Source organism: Panthera pardus, unplaced genomic scaffold (genome assembly GCF_024362965.1).
Source record: "Panthera pardus isolate Hobbes unplaced genomic scaffold, ASM2436296v1 HiC_scaffold_10, whole genome shotgun sequence".
NCBI lineage: Eukaryota > Metazoa > Chordata > Mammalia > Carnivora > Felidae > Panthera > Panthera pardus.
This window is the reverse complement of record NW_026526655.1, coordinates 92675481-92700481: the sequence shown is the minus strand read 5'-3', so window position 1 is coordinate 92700481 and position 25001 is coordinate 92675481. Positions and strand designations below refer to the sequence as shown.

General features: G+C 39.3%; 1 protein-coding gene across 2 annotated transcripts in view; it reads left to right on the top strand.

The window, feature by feature from the left end:
- Positions 1 to 25001, top strand: part of THSD7B (thrombospondin type 1 domain containing 7B) — a 1098632-nt gene that overhangs the window by 595067 nt on the left and 478564 nt on the right. For both annotated transcript variants that reach the window (XM_053909184.1, XM_019454952.2), the window contains one exon: positions 16736 to 16891. In XM_053909184.1, the coding sequence (XP_053765159.1) occupies positions 16736 to 16891 (156 nt within the window). The remainder of the gene's footprint in view (positions 1 to 16735; positions 16892 to 25001) is intronic.

Sequence of the window (25001 nt, the reverse complement as noted above, 5' to 3'; positions counted from 1 at the left end):
CAGGCTTACCCTGTCCAACCCTTGTAGCACCTGGAATGTTAGGATTTTCCAGGTATCCTCGTACTCGTTCAAATGTTCACCAAGTATTGACTGCCAATCTTTTTTTTTTATGTAATATCTGGATTAGAATTGAAATTCACATAACCATGTTAACTGACTGATGTGTTTATTCAGTATTTCTTGGATACCTGGCTGTCAGAGATGAGTTGGTGTTGCAGTGGTGAGCCAGACAGTGGATGTTCTTATGGAATCTGTGGGGACTTAACTCAGTCCATGTGTTATTATTTAATATTTTTCATCAGCCTTTCATCATAGGTGGAATGTTTCTTTCAAACCGATTATTGAAAAAAAAAGCGCTGTATATGTTTTTCTTGGTGATAGGCACTTGACTAGCTGAAAACTTGCTAATAATGAGTCTCAGGTGGAAGTAAGTAATCCAGGGGTAGAGTGGAAGATGGCGGTGTAGGAGGACGCTGGGCTCACTGCATCCTGCTGATCACTTAGATTCCACCTACACCTGCCTAAATAACCCAGAAAACCACCACAAGACTAGCAGAACAGAGTCTCTGGAGCCAAGTGCAAACGAGAGGCCCACGGAAGAGGGTAGGAAGGGCGGCGAGGCATTTCGCGCTACACGGACTGGCAGGAGGGAGCTGGGGTGGAGGGGCGGCCCGCCGGCTAAGCAGAGTCCCCGAGTCTGGCTTGCAAAAGCAGAAGGGCCAGACGGAGTGTGTTCTGACAGCAAGTGGGACTTGACATCTGGAAGGTTATTAGTTAACAGCTCTGCTCAGAGAGTGGGAGGGCTAGAAGACAACGGGAGGGAGAGTTGTTGAGCCCCAGATGACAGCTCAGCTTGGTGGGGAACAAAGGCGCTTGCCAGCGCCATCTCCCTCGCCCATCCCCCAGCCAAAATCCCAAAGGGAACCAGTTCCTGCCAGGGACTTGCTGGCACCGCGCAAACACCCAACGCTGTGCTTCTGCGGATCCACACCTCCGGCTGCGGGTCTGCCTCCCTCCCGCTGCCGCAGGGCCCCTCCCGAAGCGGATCACCCAAGGAGAAGCGAGCTGAGCCTGCCCCTCCCACCCCTGTGCACCTTGCCAATCCACCCCAGCTAATACGCCAGATCCATAGCACCACAAGCCTGGCAGTGTGCAAGTAGCCCAGATGGGCCACGCCACCCCACAGTGAATCCCGCCCCTAGGAGAGGGGAAGAGAAGGCACACACCAGTCTGCTGTGACCTCAGCGGTGGGCTGGGGGCAGACATAAGGTCTGACTGCAGCCCCACCCACCAACACGAGTTATTCAAGACAGCACAGTGGAAGTGCCCTGCAGTTCCGCACCACTCCAGGAACTGTCCAAAATGACCAAACGGAAGAATTCCCCTCAAAAGAATCTCCAGGAAATAACAACAGCTAATGAACTGATGAAAAGGGATTTAAACAATATAACAGAAAGTGAATTTAGAATAATAGTCATACAATTAATCGCTGGGCTTGAAAACAGTATAGAGGACAGGAGAGAATCTATTGCTACAGAGATCGAGGGACTAAGGAACAGCCAGGAGGAGCTAAAAAATGCTATTGAACGAGCTGCAAAATAAAATGGAGATGACCACAGCTCAGATTGAAGAGGCAGAGGAGAGAATAGGTGAACTAGAAGATAAAATTATGGAAAAAGAAGAAGCTGAGAAAAAGAGAGATAAAAAAATCCAGGAGTATGAGGGGAAAATTAGAGAACTAAGTGATGCACTAAAGAGAAATAATCTACACATAATTGGTATTCCAGAGGAGGAAGAGAGAGGGAAAGGTGCTGAAGGTGTACTTGAAGAAATAATAGCTGAAAACTTCCCTGATCTGGGGAAGGAAAAAGGCATTGAAATCCAAGAGGCACAGAGAACTCCCTTCAGACGTTTAAAGCAGATATAATACCTATCCTTCTCAAGCTATTCCAAAAAATAGAAAGGGAAGGAAAACTTCCAGATTCATTCTATGAAGCCAGTATTACTTTGATTCCTAAACCAGACAGAGACCCAGTAAAAAAAGAGAACTATAGGCCAATATCCCTGATGAACATGGATGCAAAAATTCTCAATAAGATACTAGCAAATCGAATTCAACAGCATACAAAAAGAATGATTCACCATGATCAAGTGGGATTCATTCCTGGGATGCAGGGCTGGTTCAACATTCACAAATCAATCAACGTGATACATCACATTAATAAAAGAAAAGAGAAGAACCATATGATCCTGTCAATCGATGCAGAAAAGGCCTTTGACAAAATCCAGCACCCTTTCTTAATAAAAACCCCTGAGAAAGTCGGGATAGAAGGAACATACTTACACATCATAAAAGCCATTTATGAAAAGCCCACAGCTAACATCATCCTCAATGGGGAAACACTGAGAGCTTTTTCCCTGAGATCAGGAACACGACAGGGATGCCCACTCTCACCGCTGTTGTTTAACATAGTGTTGGAAGTTCTAGCATCAGCAATCAGACAACAAAAGGAAATCAAAGTCATCAAAATTGGCAAAGATGAGGTCAAGCTTTCACTTTTTGCAGATGACATGATATTATACATGGAAAATCCGATAGACTCCACCAAAAGTCTGCTAGAACTGATACATGAATTCAGCAAAGTTGCAGGATACAAAATCAATGTACAGAAATCAGTTGCATTCTTATACACTAACAATGAAGCAACAGAAAGACAAATAAAGAAACTGATCCCATTCACAATTGCACCAAGAAGCATAGAATACCTAGGAATAAATCTAACCAAAGATGTAAAAGATCTGTATGCTGAAAACTATAGAAAGCTTATGAAGGAAATTGAAGAATATATAAAGAAATGGAAAAACATTCCGTGCTCATGGATTGGAAGAATAAATATTGTCAAAATGTCAATACTACCCAAAGTTATCTACACATTCAATGCAATCCCAATCAAAATTGCACCAGCATTCTTCTCGAAACTAGAACAAGCAATCCTAAAATTCATATGGAACCACAAAAGGCCCCAAATAGCCAAAGTAATTTTGAAGAAGAAGACCAAAGCAGGAGGCATCACAATCCCATACTTTAGCCTCTACTACAAAGCTGTAATCATCAAGACAGCATGGTATTGGCATAAAAACAGACACATAGACCAATGGAATAGAATAGAAACCCCAGAACTAGACCCACAAACGTATGGCCAACTCATCTTTGACAAAGCAGGAAAGAACATCCAATGGAAAAAAGACAGTCTCTTTAACAAATGGTGCTGGGACAGCAATATGCAGAAGATTGAAACTAGACCACTTTCTCACACCATTCACAAAAATAAAATGGATAAAGGACCTGAATGTGAGACAGGAAACCATCAAAACCCTAGAGGAAAAAGCAGGAAAAGACCTCTCTGACCTCAGCCGTAGCAATCTCTTACTTGACACATCCCCAAAGACAAGGGAATTAAAAGCAAAAATGAACTACTGGGACCTTATGAAGATAAAAAGCTTCTGCACAGCAGAGGAAACAACCAACAAAACTAAAAGACAACCAACGGAATGGGAAAAGATATTTGCAAATGACATATCGGACAAAGGGCTAGTATCCAAAATCTATAAAGAGCTCACCAAGCTTCACACCTGAAAAACAAATAACCCAGTGAAGAAATGGGCAGGAAACATGCATAGATACTTCTCTAAAGAAGACATCCAGATGGCCAACAGGCACATGAAAAGATGCTCAACGTCGCTCCTCATCAGGGAAATACAAATCAAAACCACACTCAGATATCACCCCACGCCAGTCAGAGTGGCCAAAATGAACAAATCAGGAGACTATAGATGCTGGTGAGGATGTGGAGAAACGGGAATCCTCTTGCACTGTTGGCGGGAATGCAAATTGGTGCAGCCACTCTGGAAAACAGTGTGGAGGTTCCTCAAAAATTAAAAATAGATCTACCCTATGACCCAGCAATAGCACTGCTAGGAATTTACCCAAGGGATACAGGAGTACTGATGCATAGGGGCACTTGTACCCCAATGTTTATAGCAGCACTCTCAACAATAGCCAAATTGTGGAAAGAGCCTAAATGTCCATCAACTGATGAATGGATAAAGAAATTGTGGTTTATATACACAATGGAGTACTACGTGGCAATGAGAACGAATGAAATATGGCCCTTTGTAGCAACGTGGATGGAACTGGAGAGTGTTATGCTAAGTGAAATAAGCCGTACAGAGAAAGACAGATACCATATGTTTTCACTCTTATGTGGATCCTGAGAAACGTAACAGAAACCCATGGGGGAGGGGAAGGAAAAAAAAAGAGGTTAGAATGGGAGAGAGCAAAAGCATAAGAGACTCTTAAAAACTGAGAACAAACTGAGGGTTGATGGGGGGTGGGAGGGAGGGGAGGGTGGGTGATGGGTATTGAGGAGGGCACCTTTTGGGATGAGCACTGGGTGTTGTATGGAAACCAATTTGACAATAAATTTCATATATTGGGGAAAAAAAGAAGTAAGTAATCCAGCTCTAATAATGGGGTTTTTGCCCACCTAACTGAGAAGGAGAATACCCATTTCCTGGAGAAGAACATCATCTCCATGATAAAATATGCCTTGAATGAATGTAAAGTATAAATGTGAATGGGATATGATAAGGTTAATGAAGGATTGATTGATTGATTTAGCTAGAGGCAGCATAAATGAGTAAACTAAATATTAGGACAGAAGATTCTAGATTGATACTTCCACTAACTATCTGTTGGTCTTGGATAAGTCACATATCCACTTTGGTCCTTGATTTGCTCATTTATATAAACAGGATATTGTATAAGATATCATTAAGAATCTCTTCCGTTCCAAGATTCCAGGAAGGAGCATATGTTTGAAAGGAAGAGATTTTCTAAGTAGGCTACTATTTTCTTTAGGATCTGGCTCTTTGAGACATAAAACTTCCTTAGACCATGAGTGTCAACTGAGGGAAAAAAAATGAGAAGTCTCTCTTCTCTAAAAATGTAGCAACATATATATATGTGTGTATATATATATATGTATATATATATACACACATGTGTATATATACATGCGTATATATATGTATATATATACACACATGTGTATATACACATGCATATATATATATATATACATATACATATGATCATTACAAATATAAAATTAAGAAAATAATTCTAGATGAAACGTGTCTTATATAATTAATTGACAATATTAAGTCAAGAGGACAAAATTGGTTACTTCTACTACTAGAAGATGTGGTCTTATCTTTTGTCTCAGGACAAGTAATATGTCAGAGAGTGGAAATGGTGGTGTTGTGAGTGTGTGTCCTGTTTGGATTCTGTTGAGTTAGATTGGAAGCAAGATGATTTTGGGTAGGTAGTGCTGGTCTTCAGATGAGGTACTTCCAGATTCTCTGTAATCTCCCATGGAGAGAGCTCCTGAAGGCTCCCTGAATTTTGTGCTATGTTCACTACTTTAAGGGTTTTGAGCTACCAAAGGTCTGAAAATTTTCTGAACAACCCCTACTATTCTTTCAGTGTTCCCCTCCTCCCAAATAATAGTCATAACAAACAAGTCTTACCTTTAGGCTTCATTTAGGTTGAACCACACAGTGTTTGTTAGAGCACCTGAATTAACAAAATATAAATACTAAAAAAAATTTAATGATTGCTGCATGTAACCACATCTCTTTTTATGTAGTAAAAATCTATATTATTTTGAAAAATCTATATGATTTTGAAAATAGGTAATAACCCTTTAAGAGTCAATGTTTAGTTGAATTTAGGAGCCTATAAATACATCCATGCTGCTTTTTAAAAAATATTTTGTTTAAGTTTATTTATATTTGAGAGAGACAGAGACAGCATGAGTGGGAGAGGGTCAGAGAGAGAGGAGACAGAGAATCCCAAGCAGGCTCTATGCTGCCAGTGTAGAGCCCGACTCAGGGTTCAAGCCCATGAAACTGCGAGATCACATCCTGAGCTGAAACCAAGAGTCAGATGCTTAACTGACTGAGCCACCCAGAGGCTCCATCCATGCTGCTTTTAATATAAAATCAACTAACTGCATTTTTAAATTGAATAATTATTCAATGCTTTCTCTTTCAAATTAAGACTTCATAGAAGACAGTTATAATGTTTTAAAACATAAATCACTGTCCTTTTGATCTCATAGCCTATTTTGCTGTGATGGTATATGGAAATGTAAAAAAAATATATAAAAAATATATAAAATTTTGATATAAAAATGTATAAAAAATGCAACTTAAAATTTTTTTTAATGTTTTATTTATTATTGAGAGAGACGGAGAGAAAGCAGGGGAGGGGCAGAGACAGGGAGAACAGAATCTGAAGCAGGCTCCAGGCTCTGAGCTGTCAGCACAGAGCCCAGTGCGGGGCTGGAACTCACAAACTGTGAGATCATGACCTGAGCCAAAGTCAGATGCTTAACTGACTGAGCCACCCAGGCACCCCCAAAAAGTGCAACTTCTTAAGGCAGTTTTTAATAATATTAGTATTTAAGCAAAAAAATAAATAAATAAATAAATACAATTATGCAACATATCGGCTATTTAAAATTGTCTGTATTCTCTGAATGCATCAGAAAATAACATACCTTATTGGTTAATAGAATTATCTCTCGCTTATTGCAATGAAACTATCAGCATATAGACTCCAACTTCAAGAAAAACACAGGTATTTAGAAGCACTGTAGTCAAATTGAAAAGATAGACTCTAGCCTGGGGCCATGGAAATGTGTGATGAATCCAATAGGTTTGGATTTAGAGCCTTGAGCTGGAAGAGTCTAATATGGTGTTGAAGAGAGCAAACCAGAATCACACTGGCTGGGTTCAAGTCCTGCCTCTGTGGGTATACTGATTACTGAAGCTTGAGACTATTTATTTATTTATTTTTTAATTTTTTAAACATTATTATTTATTTTTGTGAGATAGAGCGTGAACAGAGGAGGAGCAGAGAGAGAGGGAGACACAGAATCTGAAGCCGGCTCCAGGCTCTGAGCTGTCAGCACAGAGCCCAACGAGGGGCTCAAACCCACAGACCATGAGATCATGACCTGAGCCGAAATCGGACGCTCAACCAACTGAGCCACCCACCCAGGCGTCCCCAAAGCTTGAGCATACTTTTACACATTCATTTGTCTCACTGGTAACTGAAGATGCTAGTAATACTTACTTCAACACAACCTTTTGCTAATTAAATCAGAATACATTTGTAAATTGGTCAGCATTCAATTTAAGTTCAATGTGTGTTCTACTCCATTCATTCCCAGTGGGGGATGATACCTCCCCCAAGGGGACAAAAATTGGTGCATGGAATGTAAAAAAAAATCTTACACTTTTTATATATAAAGCATATACATATACACAGTATATTTGTGGTGTGAAAATGCCATGGGGGAGGGAAGGGCCTTTAGGGAAAAGGTGTTTACAAAAGGCTCCTTAGGAAGGATAGAATGTAACAAACGTGAGAAGCATTGGCTAGTTCTTATATTTTACAGAAGCTCACATGCTAAGAAATTTACCCGATTCACATAGTAGTAGATTCTCAGTGTAATGTTTTTTTAAAAATAATCATATTTGCCAATTGGTTTTTTTTAAATGGTACCCCATAAATTATTTAGAGTACTGATTCCCCAACCTGCTAATTAAAAAGATTTTTGAAGATATAAATTTTTACTGTACTCTCTGCTACCCCTTTACCAATTTTGACCCAGTGTTTCTGAGTTGGGACTGTGTTAGGCTCTATTGGGTTAGGCAGGTTGAAAGCTACTAATTTACAATGTTGGCCTTGACCTAATGAAGAGCTAGCTATGTAGTATAGGACTTGCGATGCTTGAATAGGCCTGGGAGGAAGGAGCTTTCATCCAGCTTTGCAATGCAGAGGTTTTGGTTTGAAAGTTTTGTTTTGCTTCAAAAATGTATAATGCAGTTCCTCACACAAAAGAATGAACTGTTCTGCCTTTTAAAAATTATTATGCGGTGTCTCATTCGTATCACTACTTAGGGACCTGGTGAATCCCACGAGCCTTCCTTTGAAGTTGAATTAACTTGTTCAGTCTAAAATGATTTACAAATATAAAGTAGCATATGCTAACAAGGATATCAGGTACAGTGAGGCCTTCAGTATCCCTTCCTTTAAAAACAGGACAGTGTGCATATTTATTTTAGAGACAAAGAGTTCTTCTCCTGGCCCTCTAAAATAAATACCGCATATTTTCCCTTCTTTTTCTTTTCTTTTCTTTTCTTTTCTTTTCTTTTCTTTTCTTTTCTTTTCTTTTCTTTTCTTCTCTCTTTTTTTTTAAGAGCTTTAAGAGCTCTTGGAGCTTTGGAGTTTGTGATATTGGTTTTAGAGATTTGTGTTGCCTCAGAGAATATGGATTTCCCCTTCTGGTTACCATTATTATAAGTTTCCATTCAGTTACATCCAGGTTGAAATACCCACCTTCTAAACCCACACAGACAAAGGTCCACCTTGCTTGCTTCTGGGGAACTAATAGGGAATCTTGTGACAGTTCTGAAGTCTGGGAGACCCAGCTCTGCTTTCTGCTGTCTCCTTCTCACCCTCCTTACCAGATCTTCCTGCTCCCTTTTCTTCCTCTGAGACTTCTGTATCTCAACTATATATTTTTTTCTTTTATTTCTCAAAACATCCTCTTCTCACCAGGTTTTTGCCCAGTGGACTTAGGGCACCCTGCTGTCACCTCTGCCCTTTCTCAGTTGCTGGGTTGGATATGGTGATAAAGAGAGAGGACTGTGCTAGGGATACTGTGTGTACCCAGTGGAAGGTGAGCTGGGCCCACATTTGCTACTCTTCACTGGTTTCACTCTTCAGCTACCTTAATGGTTTCTTTGGGCATCGTTTCTCTTTAAGAAATCTTGTGAACTCATTGTAATTCCTTAGGGGTGGCCCTAAACCTAAGTTTTAGGATGAAAATAGTCATAGTCTAATTTCATCCCCTCCCTCAAATCTTTACCTTTCAGAATCACATGAGAAATACCTACCTAACTCCTCATCTTCCTTTAACAACACTTTCTTGAGGTTTGGTCTTTACTACTGATATTTTTAAATTACGTTTTTTTTTTTTTCTGTTTTATCTCACTTCAGAAATTTTGGGAAGTAGACAGAATATTCGTCTGTTTATTTTCCTGATCAATTACTACTGTTTACAGCAGGGGTTTTTCTATCATAATTTTTATTACAAATACAAAATCATAGTATAGTGTAGTATTAGAGGATAGGGGCTTTTAAGAACCCTGGACCTGTGTTGGTCACTTATTAGCTTTGTCATTTTGGACAAATAATTTATCCTCAGCTATGTCATCTACAGAATGGAAATGATAATGATACTTACTTCCAATGATCGTGATGAATGAATGAGAATTTGCATGTAAGTCCGTTGCACAGCGCCTACAACCAAGTAGGTTACTAGTGTGTATTAGGCTATTATTACTAACCTTAATCAGTAAAATAGGCATTTATGGTCATTCCTGGGAACACTTTTCTTATTCAGCTCTTCCCATTGGTTCTATGGGAAGAACTCCAGGTTTCAAATCTGTGAGTATGAGGAGAACTTTTGCATGAAAACCCTTTTAAAAGCTGTACTTTCCCCATGTTGCATACTTATGCCACTGACATCCTGCGAAATTCTTCCTCTTACCTGCCTCTCTGCCTTTTCACTTTTTCTCCTTGCCTGACCACTTCCCCACCTTTCATTGATCTCCTTTCTATCCTCTCTCATCAATAATGGTATTTTTAACTTCGTACGCTGTGAAAGATGCCATTTAGGTCAGCTTTTGCTCCTTCCACTCTTTCTATACCTTACTTTTAGGTGCAAGCTAAAAGGCTGAAAAACAATTAGAAAGAAATTCTCAGAAGAGGAATAGAGAGAATATATGATAATAGAAATATATGAGTATCAGGCCAAAGGCTGCTATATTATGTAATTATTTGATATTGATTCTGATTACTTTCCGAAATTGTACAGCTACCTCATTTATTTTGCCTTCATTTGTATTCTGAATCTTGTTTTCCATCTTCACCTATAGTGTTTTTACTCTGTAGCATTAAGGAAATCACTAGGCATTTTCTGAGTGGCTTTATGAAATGAATGAAATTTGGAAAACTCTCTGATATGTGGTCACATTTCATGTAATTATTTCTAATTGCTGGAATTATTTTTAGATATTAAATTCACAGTACATACACATGCATCTTCCTGCCAAATTGTATTGCACAGAAGTTTGCCAAGAGAGTCACAATATGGCTAAAATTAAGCTTTATTAGGTATAATAGGATGAGATGTGATTTAATTCTTTAAGCTGCCTATAAGTGCTAGAAGACAGATTGCTTTTATTCCATCCACTAAGTTAAAAGAATGATCCATTATTTTGCAAATCCCAGTGGCAAAAGGCAATTGAAATAATACATGAAGCTTCTTGAAGGAAAATAGCTTTCTGGTTAAAATTGTAATATTATTTATCTTTCCCCTTCAACCATTTGACTCCTTCAGTCTGTAGAAGAGGCCTATTTATTTTAGCAGTAAGGTGGATTGAATTTCTGCCAAGTCAGTATACTCCCTAAATGAATATGTCAGAGGCAATATTGTTTCTCAAAAATCATTTAGAAAGCAGCATTTTTACATAAGTAGGCTCTTTCATTAGTTTTGAATTAAATCTTAGCAATTGCTGTTTCTATTATGGTTGTTCTTGGAGAGCCCATGGAATGAGGGGATTCTGAGCTTTAAGTGAAAATTCCCTTTGGGGTTTACAGTTCCTGCATTTGATTTGGAAAATTGAAATGAATATGACTTTTTTGTCTAGCTTCTTCCTGAAGGCTTATGTCATTCTAGAAATCAAGTATCTTACGTAAAATCAACTGTAGATGGGATAAATTGTTTGCAGGAGGACTTTGCTATCCCTAAGATAAAAAGCAGCAAAACAGTCCAGGTTTCAAGAGTTCCCAGGAAGTAGCAAGCATCACCTCTAGTTTCTTTTCATCTCCACCTCCTTGAAAATAGTAGGAAAAAAAATCAGTATCTTGTGACTAATTCCTTGACCATCTTTAAGACACTTCTTTCTGTGAAGAAGGAAAGGTGAGCTCCATTATGCCATGGCAGAATTACCTCAAACACCTTCTGAATTTTCAAAGACTGACTTTATTTTTCATCCAGTAATAGATATATTAAAAAAAAAACAAGAAAATGCCACTGGATCCTGTGATAGCTCTTTTTACTTTAAGCAAATAGAACTCATTTTTGCAAATTAAAGGGTACTAGGTTATTAGTTATAATTAATTAAATATTATTTTGCAATTTCAGTTCAGTCTCTTCTTGAGGAATTAAGAGGTGTTGATATTTAGATCTTACAAAATGGTCATCAATAGGGGTGGGGGATAATATACTTGTATTGAATCTTTGCCAACTTATTTCTGTGCTAATTCAAATTAGTTCAGATTAGAGCTTGATTTAGTTTCAAAAAATAAAATGTGAAGGTACCCATTTTTCTTTACAATGGCAGTCATATGCTAATGTCACAACAGGCATTTTTCTTCTTAATTACAAATCGTTTTGATTGAATTTGTATGCTCATCTGAAATCACCTTGTCATTAAGAAAATCATGAACTTTGTACATTTCCAGAATTAAGAACAGTTTTGTGTGTGTTTATTTTTAAAAATTAAACATATCAGCTACCCAGCTTATTTTCCCTCTTATTAATTACCATTCTGTTCATGGAACAATTCATTATTTAAGACAACTTTGCAATCATTAGTAGCAGACTTTCAAATTTCTCGTAAGTCAGGTCAATTTAGTAATTTCTTATTGCAAAGGAAAAATGCCAGGTTAGGCACCAAAATATTCAAAGTATTAATGACTGTTGCATATGTACAATCACTTATAATATTGTAATAGCACTTGGAAAGCTACCACTATGTAGCAATCTCAATTTCTGAGTTGAAAATTATTTTGGCTCTTTAATACTTTGTGACCATGAGAAGTCTTTATAGGGACTAACTTTGCTGCCTACAAAACCTAAATAGACTGTAAAACCTTGGGTAATTGCTTATCTAGTCAGGCAGTTGGTCAACACAGGAATGAATGGCAGAAGGCATCAAGGTGACATGGTCTAAAAGGCATCTGGTATAAGAGAGACAAGTACAGACCTGCACTGATTAGAGCAGGGATTCATTGCATCTGAGAAGACAGAATTGGTAAAGAGAAGTAAAGTTGTTTCAGTCAGTAAATCCAGAGAAAGGATTTCACATGGGTGGAAAGACCGCAATTCTTGCTACAGACATCATGGCTGGAGTTTGGCCAAGTAAAGTGCACAAACCATCCAAATTCAGGTGGCCCATCTCACTTCCACATCCTACCCACCTCCCAAGATTATTTTATTACAATGTGAATAGCCACAAATAAAAGAAGTAAACAATATTTTGAAGTTGACCGAAGTTTGGTCTCACTACCTCTTGCTTGGTGGGGGAGGAATGGACAAGGATTTGGAGGAGTTTAAAAATAGTGATGAAGTAAAAAAAAAAAATAGTCATGAAGTAGGAGAAGGTTTTGGATTTTATTTAAAAGGTTATAGTGAGCCTGCAGACTTCATGGAAATCTTGGATCTGTTGTGTCACTGACTGCCTCCATTGTAGTCACTGTGATTCATAAACAAAATATCCTTAGTACAAGCAACCTTGTGTGTCCTGTCTGATGGCTCCATTCCATGGAAGGAAATCCAACAGGGACAGGTAGAGGTGAGTCAACCACCTGAGACAAGGCTCAAGTTCTGCTCTGCCTGAATTTGCTAACTACCTAATGTCTTTGGTAAAGACTACTTAATGTCTCAGTTTTTTGGTAAAATTGATGAATTAAACTAAATTAGCTCTAAAGCTTTCTTCTAGGTCTAAATAGTCAATAGGTATAGAAATATTCTCTGTTTGCTGTTCTTAGGGAGAAAACTACCTAAGTGGTCTGAAACTGGTAAGTGCTTTGTGAATTGCTTATGATTTATTTCCAGAACAAATGTTGCCCAGAGGGTCTGAGATACAGATAGGTTGGCCCAAGTACATTGACTCAATGCTCAGATGAAGCATCTTAGACATGTTGCCTGGGACTGGGATAATTTATCTGTATGGATTAAGATCTACTGTCTGTCAAAACAGTAGGTGCTAAAAAGGCACGAGTGTTCTGACAAATGGCCTCATTTCCACCCCTGGGCCTCATAATTTTGTCACTTAATAGTCTCCAGGGAACCCCACTCCCTCCAGCTCCTCTCTTGCATACTATGTCCCTCCCTGCTTCCAAATCTTAGGCATACCCTTATCGCTAATATCCAGCAGTCAACTGATTGACAGTTAAGAATTTATCAAAGGGGACCTGGGGTGACTTAACCCCATACCTCCCAAACATTCTTAAAGCTCTCCAAAAACATGTCAGATAAACATAATGATCTATAAAAACAATGTCTTTGACATAGGACAAATTCCCAGTCTCTTTCCAGTTGTACTGCCAATATGAAAGCTTACTTATTACACAGACATTCAGGAGCTTCTAATGATATTAATGAAGGTCTCCTCTGGGCATAGGTGCTGCAGTGGTAGATTGATTAGTTTCAACTGCAGGGCTCAACCTCAAAAAAGTTGTAGCAGCACATGTCTCCTGGGTCTTGGAGCTGAGAAGTTGGGGTATCTTCTAAGCATTGATCACCAGACACCTAAAGTCTGTCTGGTGTTGTAGTAAGACCAAGGAAAAGAGAAGTAGCAGTAATAGCTTTCTAGTCTTGTTGTTGGGTCTCATGGATTCATGTATGATTAGTATTAACTCACACAGAAATATGAGTTCCATGGGGACAGAGACCTTGTCTGTTTTACTCACTATTCTGGTTTCAGCACCTAATACAGTGTTGACACATCGTAGGTACTTATCAGTGTACCTTGAATATCCTATGATGAGGCCACATAGTGCAGTGATTAAGAGCACAGACTCTGGAGCCAGGCTGACTGAGATCCCCATCTCAGCTCTGCAACTGACTGATTAAGATTGTGGGCAAGTGAGTAAACATTTCTGTGTTGCAGATTCTCCATTTAAAAAAAATAATGTTTATTTATTTTTGAGAGAGAGACAGAGTGTGAGTCGGGGAGAGGCAGAGAGGGAGACACAAAATCCAAAGCAGGCTCCAGGCTCTGAGCTGTCAGCACAGAGCCCAAAGTGAGGCTCAAATCCATGAACCATGAGATCATGACCTGAGCCAAAGTTGGATGCTTAACCGACTGAGTCACCCAGGTGCCCCTAGATTCTCCATTTTTAAACTTGAAATAGTAATAATATATATCTCAAAGTTATGCAGGTTAAATGAATTGATGTTTGTAACCAGTGCCTGGCATGCACTGTAAATGTGTGTTAAATAACTAGATTAATTAGTTTACAGCCCCACTTCCTTTACCATCACTACTTAGGTTTTTTTTGGGGGGGAGAGTAACATTTGAGTTTGTGAGAACATGTGATAACAAGCACAGGCCCAGACCCAAAGGCATTTCTGTCTTAAGACCTCTGGGTGTACAGCTTTCCATTCCTGCAACACTCTGAAGCATCACTTTCCATCAATTTCGCTAATGTGCTACTTGACTTACCCTTCTTGATTGAGAGCTCCTTGAAAGCAGACACCATCCAAGAGGGTATGATTTAAAGTGGGTACTGATGGTTTTAGAATGAATGCATGATGTAGTCAGTGAATGGCAATCTTGTGTGTTTTCTCTTGCTCACCCCTGGGAAAGGAATCACAGACCCCTTACCCAACTTAAAGGGGTGGTGGTGGTGGTGGTGGTGGTGGTGGTGGTGGTTGACCTTCTTTTCTCTCTCTTTCTCTCTCTCTCTCTCTTTTTCATTTTATTGAAATATATTGAGATTCTTCTTTATCCACAATCCACCAGTGTCATAGGTACGTTCTATTCCTGGACACTCTAACCTTCCATCTCACTGTCATTCTGGCCAACCCAATCTCTGTTTGATCACCACCTCTGCTCAGCCTTCCCAGTAACATAGCGATTAACCCCAGTTTTGTTCTCTCTTCCTATCCTCACCTCCTCCACATGGCTTGTGATCTTTGACATTTACATTGGCCATGTTGCTTTGCCCTTGTCTTTTATTTTAAGTCAGGTCACATCCTTTTGGTAAAATATACAAGACTTAGTCAGAAACAAAGCATTCTTATTTTTGTTCACGAACTTGTTTTTCCTGTTCACCTTCATAAGCACCTGAAGCTGCCCCACTGTTCGTTGGAAACACATCTTTCCCCATGGGAACTTCTAGAAAACACACAACTTCTAGAAAACACTATTTTAAATTTTGCTGTTGTTTTCATTTATGTTCAAGTTTCTGCTGGTCCAAGATGTGATTTCTTGCTGTCTTTACCACATTGAATTCACATCCATGTAAAGAGTGAAGAAGCAAAGTAGATAGTGTGATTTACCACCCAGTCCTGTCACACCCGTCTTTGTCTTTGAAGCACTTTTAATCTGCTTAACCGGAGGACATGACATATGGGAAATATTTAGACAGTAGTACAAGTCATTTCATAAGATAAAACTGTCCGAACTTCAACCATTTGTTCACAAACTCTGAATTGCTCCAAAACCACCTTAGTGTGAGATCACTCTGTCCAAGCCTAGTTATGCATTTGGCTATTCTTTTATTGTGTCATTTGTTTTCTAACTACTATCAGGAGCTCATCTTTTTCATTTTCTGTGTATTTTCATGGTGCCCAGAATGGATCTGCATGGAAAAGTCACTTGGTGAATGCCACTCATGGCCAGATGGTCACTGCACCCTGAAGTGACCCAGTTCTGGGCACACTCTGGGTGCAGGTGCACAAAGAAGGGCTGGAAGCCTCCTAGTTTGGCATCTACCCATGGCTTCTCAGACATTCTTTGTGCTTCTGGGTAGCCTCACTAATGAAACTGACTTTGAGGGGCTAATTCTGTAGCCACAGATCCTGATTTTTCTTCTTTTCGAAGAACCATTTTTCTGCTATGTCTTTGAGAGCTCCACCCCTCAGGGGAGTAGATTAGTTATGCTAAACACGCCACCTCAGAGGTTTGATTTTGACTTTTTGGCAGAAACTCAGTCATTTCTATAGTGGAGATAGACTCATCTTGAAACTTCACAAAGCCATTTAATTTGTTTAAATCATAACTCTAGATAATTTGTATCTATATTTCCAGTCCTCTCTTGAATTCCCAGGGAATACTCTGTGAAGCAGGAAACTCAGTGAATTCCCTTTGTGCTATATATATCTTTTTACCTTTTTTCACCCAAAATGCTAATGGCATAGAGCTAAGCAACAAGTATGGGAGAGTGTTTATGTTTTGTTTCTATATACTATTGAACCATGTGGGCAAGGTAGGCACACAAATAAAGACATTAGTAATTCTAGAATGTGGGTGCCTGGGTGGCTCAGATAGGTGCCTGACTCTTGATATCAGCTCAGGTCATGACTTCGTGGTTTGTGAGTTCAAGCCCATCATCAGACTGCACTGACCATGCAGAGTCTGCTTGGGATTCTCTCTCTCCTTCTTTCTCTGCCCCTCCCCTGCCCTCCCTCTCTCTCTCTCTCTCTCTCTCTCTCTCTCTCAAAGTAAATAGATGAACTTAAGATAATAATAATAATTTTAGAATGTGACACAGATCATTATATTTTTTCTGTTTTTTTAGTCTCTAGACCTGTGAAAAAGACATTGTGTCTGGGACCTGCCCCTCCAGCCTCTCAGCTCTGCAATATCCCCTGCTCTACCAACTGTATAGTATCTTCCTGGTCTGCCTGGGGCCTGTGCATCCATGAAAACTGCCACGATCCTCAGGGGAGAAAAGGTGAGTGTCTCGTTTGTGTGTGCTTCATTTACTTCCTTTGTACACACAATTCATTTACTTCCAATGTACACACAATTATTCTGGTAGCTAAGTAGCCGATTAAGCCTGCTTAAGACAATATTTGTTTGTAAAATGCAGATAACTAGCTCAAGCCTGACAGCATTCAGTTATTAGGGAGGCCGTTGGGGAGATTTCTATGGAGCAAGAATCTGACCTTTATTGACCTTCCGGTTAGGCTCCTAGCTGTGAAATGACTATCACTCAAATAGGATCTAACAATGTTTTGTATGTGTAATGGTTATACTGAAGAAATTAGACATGATTTCGTAACCACACCAGGAAACAACTGTTGTGCATATCTATTTATTTTCAGATTTCCACATGCTGACTTTGATGTTCTATTTCAGATTTTCACGAGGGGCATTTATGCATGTTGTTTACTTTTTGATGTCCTTGGGCTTAAAGTGAAAGCTTCAAACTTTATGGGTGTATTTAATTTTGTAGGTCTCTGTAGTCTTGTTTCCTTTACTTTGCTGTTATATACACATCTTCATCTTCCAAAGTTCATTTTTAGTGATGCCTTGACTTTTCTTTCATTAACCCTTCAGTTTGTATTGATATTATAGCCCCTAAATAACAATAAAAAGGAAATACTTCTTTTTCTGAGAAAAAAAAAATGAGCTCCCAAAATTTAAGTTGTGTTTGCTAAGCACTAATCCTAGCTGTCATATAAAGAAAGAATACATGGCCAAGTGCTTGATGCTATAAACTTGGTACTCTCAGCTTAATTCTGTGTCCATTTGAAAACCCACATTTCAGAGGGCACCTGGGTGGCTCAGTTGGTTGAGCATCTGACTTTGGCTCAGGTCATGATCTGACGTGAGTTAACGTCAGTTAACTCATTAACCGTGAGTTTGAGCCCTGCATCAGGCTCGCTGCTGTCAGCACAGAGCCCCCTTCAGATCCTCTCTTCCCCTCTTTCTGCCCCTCCTCTGATCATGCTCTCTCTCTCAAAAATAAATAAACATAAAAAAAAGAAAACCCACACTTCATCAATTCCCAGATTTCTCACATGCATCCACGTGCATGTCCAAGTTCACACACCTGTGCCTCTGGGCTTTTCTCTCTCTCTCTCTCTTTTTCAATGTTTGTTTATTTATTTATTCTTTCCACACTTCAGGTTTCTAGATCTAATTATGTCACAAAATTGGTGTGTACATTTTATGTGGAGGAATTTTTTCCCTCCAAAACATGGTAATAAAACAGTATAGTGCATTATAAAGGATGGGATCTTATTTTTATGATCAATTAATTTTGTCTAGCTTCATTGAAATACAATTGACATATAATATTGTGTAATTTTAAGGTATGCAACATACTGATTTGATATAAATGTATATAGCAAAATGATTGCCACAATAAGGTTAGTTAGTACATCCATCACCTCACATAGTTACCTTTATCCTGTGGGAAGAACTTTAAAGATCTACTATCTGTACTGCCATTTTCATTGCAGTGTTATCCACAATAGTAAAGTAAAAGTAAAGACCAAGCGACCACTAATGCATAAATGGATAAAGGAAATGTGATACACACACACACACGCACACACACACACACACACACACACATATATGAGCGAGTATATAGGAATATTATTTAGCCATAAAAAGAAGGAAATCCTGCCATTGTGACAACATGGAAGAAAGTTTAGGACATTATACAAAGTGTTATAAGTCATACGGAAAAAAGACAAATCTTGTGTGATCTCACTTATAAGTAGATTCTTAAAAAACCCTGAAATTATAGTAACAGGGAGTAAAATGGTGGTTTCCAGGGTCTGGCTGGTGGAGAAGATGGGGAGATGTTGATCAAAGGGTCCAAACTTCGAATTATAAGGTTAGTAAGTTCTGAGGATCCAATGTACAGCATTATGAGCATAATCAAAAATATTGTATTCAGTTTAAAGTTGCTAAGAGAGTAAATCTTTAAAATTCTTACCATGAAAAAGAAAAAAAAATAATTTTGATTTTAGATAGTAGATAAAGTAGAAAAACATGTCTTCCTTAATGCTTCTGGGAAGAGTCATGAATCTCATTGGCTGCTTTGTGTCATATGCTAACCCTGACCCAGTCATTCTAATTGGCCAAGTCCCAGGCATGTGACCACCACTGGAGGAAAAAGGCTCACCAAGCCTCACAGACTGAGAGTATGGGAAGGGTGGCTCCCTCAAAGAAATATGAGGTGCTGATGCTACAAGAAGGTAGAAATAATGCTGAGGTTAAACTAAATAGATATTTATTAAGTGCTTTGTCCCCTTTGTTCTGAGCCAGAGAATTTCTACAGTGATTCAGAGAATGCTCTCTTCCTCATTCTGTATTGCAATTTTTGTTACGCAAGCCAAATTTTCACAAGACCCTTTATGAAAGTGCTCTTTCAACTTTTCTTTCAATCTTCCTTTTCCACATAACCCTGACTGGTCAAGGAACTCAGCTGGGAGACTCACAACATTTGGACTGTTCCACGTGTCCCTTTGGCTCAAGATGATTTAATGCCAAAGCTTTTCTTCATTAGTCCCTATTCCTCTCTTGTATGAGTCAGCTCTTGCAACAGCACCCTGGTCCTTAATTCATTAGACATCACCTGTTGCGAGTTAAATTGTGCCCTTCATAAAACAAACAAACAAACAAAAAAACACCTTCATTCCTAACACCTTGTATATGTGAATGTGACCTTATTTGGAAATAAGGTCTAATGGCTGATGTCTTTATACCATGAGGGAAATTTTGACACAGTGATACACAGGGGAAAATTTCATGTGAAGGCAGACATTAGAGTGATGCCTCTATAAGCCAAGGAATGCCAAGGATTGCCATCAACTACCAGAAGCTACGGAGAGGTATGGGAACAGTATTTCCCTAGAACATTCAGAGGGAGCATGGCTCTACTCACACTTTGATTTGGGGCTTCTAGCCTCCAGGAATGTGAGACAAAAAATTCTGTTGTTTTACATCACCCAGTGTGGTGCTTTGTCATGACAGCCCTAGGTTACTCTTATACTGCCCAACTTTGCATCAGCGTTTGAGCTCAGCAAGGATAGAATACTTCATAATATTTCAAAACTAAAGTATAGAGAAGTTAACCAATTTGTCCTATCCCACAGTGACTTAATAATGTCCAAGCTAGCACTGAGAACCTGGGTTCCTGTCTCCCTAGTCCAGTGTTCCTTCAAACCTTGGGCTTCCTTAGTGCTTCCCTCTGTGGCCTAAGGAAGTTTGGATCAAGGCACAAGTCCAACACTGAGCTTAGCAGAGAAGCTCTCTGCCTACATGCACCACATTGGCCAGTGGGACCCATTAGTCTTGAGAGCCAATCATTGAGCCAGTATAGAAGATAAGGCATAGGGTGTGGGATTAGCTCTAGTGTATCACCTTTGAAGGGAGAGGGAAAGTAGACTGCAGCTCTGTGATAAAGGAAAGGTGTGCCAAGAACAGCTTGGGAGCAGCAGGTAACTGGAACGTGTATTTTTTTACTCAAACAATAAACTTGTCAAGAGAGGCTCAGCCTTTGGAGCTGAAGGAAAGGGTGGAGGCAGTACAACATCTCACCTGAAGGTAGTAGTGTCACTGCAGCCACTTGCAGAGTGTAGGGTCATGTTGGGATTGATGAGAACCAGTCTGTTTTATAGGGCACTTACTTAGGCTAAATGACCTGCCCTAGACACTAAATAATCACAGACAGGGGAGCATGTACACAGCAATGATTGTTATTCACGTCTGGGACGTTTGCTATTTTATAAGTGCTTCCTAGAGCAGAGACAATTTTGATTTTTAAGGTCTTGTTAAAATCTGCCAGGACCACCTGCCTCTAATCCCTCCTGGAAAAAATAAAGAATGGAGTTTTCCCTCTAGCGAAATGATTCTGTGCCTACAAAGGGACCGAGCATGTTATGATGATCTTTTTGTTAATTCTGCTGACTTGTGAACCTGAGGTCTTGGATCTTCTCGATCTCAGTCTGTCCCACGGTCCTACCATGGGGTCTCTTGGAGACGCTGACTGGCACAAACTAAATGTAGTTCAGAATTCCACGCAGGCTGGAATACACAAGCTAATGCATTAAACATCACAAAATTCTGGGGTGTAAACTGGACTGTTTAGCTTCACATTTGAATTCCCTACCCTAAAGAAATGCAGTGAACCTAGTAGCAGAAGTCTAGGATATACATACATTCTTAGATATTTTATATTCTTATATATATGGAAGGTGGAAGATTTGAGTGAAAGATCAAACAACAGCAAGAAAATGAATGTGTAAAGTTGGAGATAATTACTTTTTTCTCTTTGCTAGTCTTTTCCCCAGTCACTGTGTTATTGCTTTGGTATGTTACTTTTGTTCGCATTTTAAAAAAGAAAGTAGGAAAGAATGGGAAAGCAGTTAACGTATTACCTAATAGAAGAAATTAGTTACTCTAGAAATGATCTTAACATGGCTGTTATTCTAAGGCAGGCACCCTTCAGTCAGGAATCCTGTAAGGTTTGTGGCTGTCAGCCATCTGAAATACATTAGAAAATCAGCCTCGTACCCAGCCTTCACACTTTCCACCAGGTCTGTGATAGGCAGACGAGGGGAACAGTACTCAGCAGGTTGGTACTTGTCAAGTGAAGCTAGGACACCTTTCAGAGGAATTTAAATTGGATCAGGTTTTAACATTCATTGCCTTATCTTTGATATACTCCCAGGGAGTTATAATTAGAGGCATATGAAAGAGAAATAACCTGAAAAAAATTGCTGATGGGTGAACTCTACACATAGGTATACCTTTAAAAAATTCTTTTTGATACAGTGACATACACTTATATAACATCCTTGTCCCTTTCAGACATATTCCAGAAAGACAGATACCCTTGACCACAGAAGTTGTTTTTTTCTTTAATTTTTATATTTTGAGAGAGAGAGAGAGAGAGAGAGAGAGAAAGAGAATGAGTGGGGGAGGGGCAGAGAGAGAGGGAGACACAGAATCCAAAGCAGGCTCCAGGCTCTGAGCTGTCAGCACAGAGCCTGATAAGGGGCTCGAACTCACAGACTGTGAGATCATGACCTGAGCTAAAGTCAGACATCTAACTAACTGAACCACCCAGGCTCCCCGTACAGAAGTTTTAAAAAACAGTTTGATGGAGGCTTCCCAATACAGAGTCATATTAGGTAACTGCTTATGTGATAGGACTTCAGGGATTCCTTCACCAGCCCCCCCCCCCCATATGGTATTACCCTCAGTCATACCCATAAAGTTCTAAAATCCCCATAGGAAAAGACATTTTGAAACTGAGAAGCCATGACTGTCTTTACAAAGACAGTCTTTTATGCTCTGAAACAAATCAATTTAGATAACACAGCAAAAGCAGGAGAATACTGTATGTTTTAGATCTTTGTATAACAACATGGGAAAATTTACATTTTCCATCCTTGCCTGCTAGATAGATCCACTCTTAATGAGAAGTCTATAAAATCATTTTGCTTTGTTACAGAAAATATGTATGCTAATAGTTTTTTTTTCTTTTCCCTTTTTCCCCATATCTATGTGTGTTAGGAGAGGGGGCTGTGCCTACTTCTCCTTTTAAGTGTTGAGAGCTCTTATGCTCATGATCACCCTATCATTACTTTTTCATATTTTCTGAATTCAGAGAAGGGTGGAAAGTAATACTGATAGACTAAAATGCTACTCTTGCAGGAATGGTGGTTGATTTCTAAAGAGTTGGAATCAAGGATTCAGTGTGCTCAGGTTCTTTGGATCAAGGTTGTTACCCCATGTAAAAGGTTCCCAGAGAGGAGGAGCAAATGGGATGCTTGAGATAGAATAAGTTTCTGTCATCCTTGGCCAACCAGCAGGCTACTGCTTCAGGCCTGTCCCAGTGGAGTCAGTGGGGAGACACGGTGTTGACCATGGACAGCTCCACTTTTGGATCACTAACCCATGAGGATGTAAAATCCTCAGACCTGAATTTACCTCCTGTCTCCTTTCATTTTTCCATGGCTTCATTTAAAAAACTTTGACCCATATTATGCCATCTGCGCTTCTTCCCTTTTCTCTTCCCAACCCACAATTCACTCTTTTCTAATTCAGTAGAATATATACTATGCCAGTAGACTATATACTAAACTTTGGGTTCATAAAAGAAAAAAAAAAAAACCTTGCAAATACCAGTTTCATTAAAGGTGAATTGACTCTGTGGTCAGGAAGTGATTATTAAAACTCCTTGCTACTTAGTACCTAAAATATCACTATCCAATCTGTATACCTCCATTTTAAGGAAATGACCCATAGGCCCTGCAGATTCATTATATGAGGTGGGGCTAGAACGCATCATACACAAGAGCTGATTTAAATTCTTTCTTATGAAGAGGTAATGACTCAAAATTCCTTGGCTGAATTTCATACATATCCGTTTAATCAATAATGTGCTTTGGGAGCAGTGATAAAGTATCATTAATCTTAGTTTTCATATGCATAAAATGAGAATAGTAACTTATAAAATAGTTTCAAAGATTTATTAATTTGGGGTAATATAAGTAAAGTGGCTGGCACCATCTTGGGATAGGGTAGATGTTTAATTAATGCACGTACCTTTTCCCCTTGTTGGACTATATGCTCTGTGAAGAATAGATTTATGTTTTCTGTTCCTTCTGTGGAACAGTACGTTACAGTGATCTACATATGGCAGTTAATGTTTACTGAATGATGCTATCTGATTAATATGGAATTCAGCAAATGAAGGTAAGTGATTGGCTGGCCCCAGCCACTGTGGAGTTAGCAGTTGTGTATCTTTCAGAACAGAAGCACCCAGGGGAAGCATGATGTCTATTGCAGACATGAACACCAATGTGTGATTCAAGTTAAGCACTAACAGGAGACTGCAAGGTTTTTGTTCTAATGCTGAGCTTCTGCTATGATTTGATTCTAGTTAGAGTCAGGACAAGGGCAATACAAATGAAAGACTAGAAGAATTTATTGACTGAGGAGATGTAATCTATAGATTTATGGTGAGATGGATGCAACTTGATTTGTAGAAGAAAATTTTACATACCCCTTAATGGCACTAAGCTCTAGGTTAAAGGATATCCAGAATCCTCAGGAAAGACTGCTAAGTTTCTGACACAGTAGTGAAAACTTGTAAATCATGGAGACCTATGCTATGTCCTGCTCAAAGATACCGACTAAATAAGAGCAAACATAAGAGGATAAGTAAGCAGTATATGAACATTATTTGTAATAGTAGGGGTCATTTGGGGTTCCTGAGTAGTTCAGTCAGTTAAGCATCTGACTCTTGATTTTGACTCAGGTCATGATCTCACGGTTTGTGAGTTCGAGCCCTGCACCAGGCTCTGTGCTGGCGGTGCAGAGCCTGCATGGGATTCTCTCTCTTTCCTTCCCTCTACCCCTCCCCTGCTTGCTTTCTCTCACTCTCTGTCTATCTCCCTAAAAATAAATACATAAATAAACTTTTTTTGAAAATTAAAAAAAAAAGGATTTGAGTTCATCCAAGTTGTGTGGCATTGAGAGCTTGGAGTTCATTATCGTTGGATGAGCATCAGGTGTAGTTGAGAACCTTGTATGTTTCCTATGTCTCTTCTGAAGGTGGCCCAGGAAGGGACCTAAACCCTTCTGCATATTTTATGTTGACTAATTAATGACATAGACTTGTAGGTACGAAGTATGGCAGAAGACATCTTTTGTTTTAATTGTCCCTGACCTTAATATTTTCAATGCCATGATCATGAATGTGGTCTCTGATTGGCTGAATGATGCCTTCTCCTATGTGGCTGATCATCAAAGTAAGAATCAAAGACTCTCTTTTAAAAAGAGCTCTTTCCTCTCTCTCTCAAAATAAACACATAGACTTAAAGTTGAACCTGTGTGGCTCATTTGGTTAAGTCTGACTCTTAGTTTTGGCCCAACTCATGATCTCACAGTTCATGGGATCGAGCTCTACATTGGGCTCTGCACTGACAGCACTAAGCCTGCTGGGATTCTCTCTCTCTATCTCTCTCTGGCCCTCCCCAGCTTGCATGTTCTCTCTCTCTATCTCTCTCTCTCTCTCTCTCTCTCTAAAT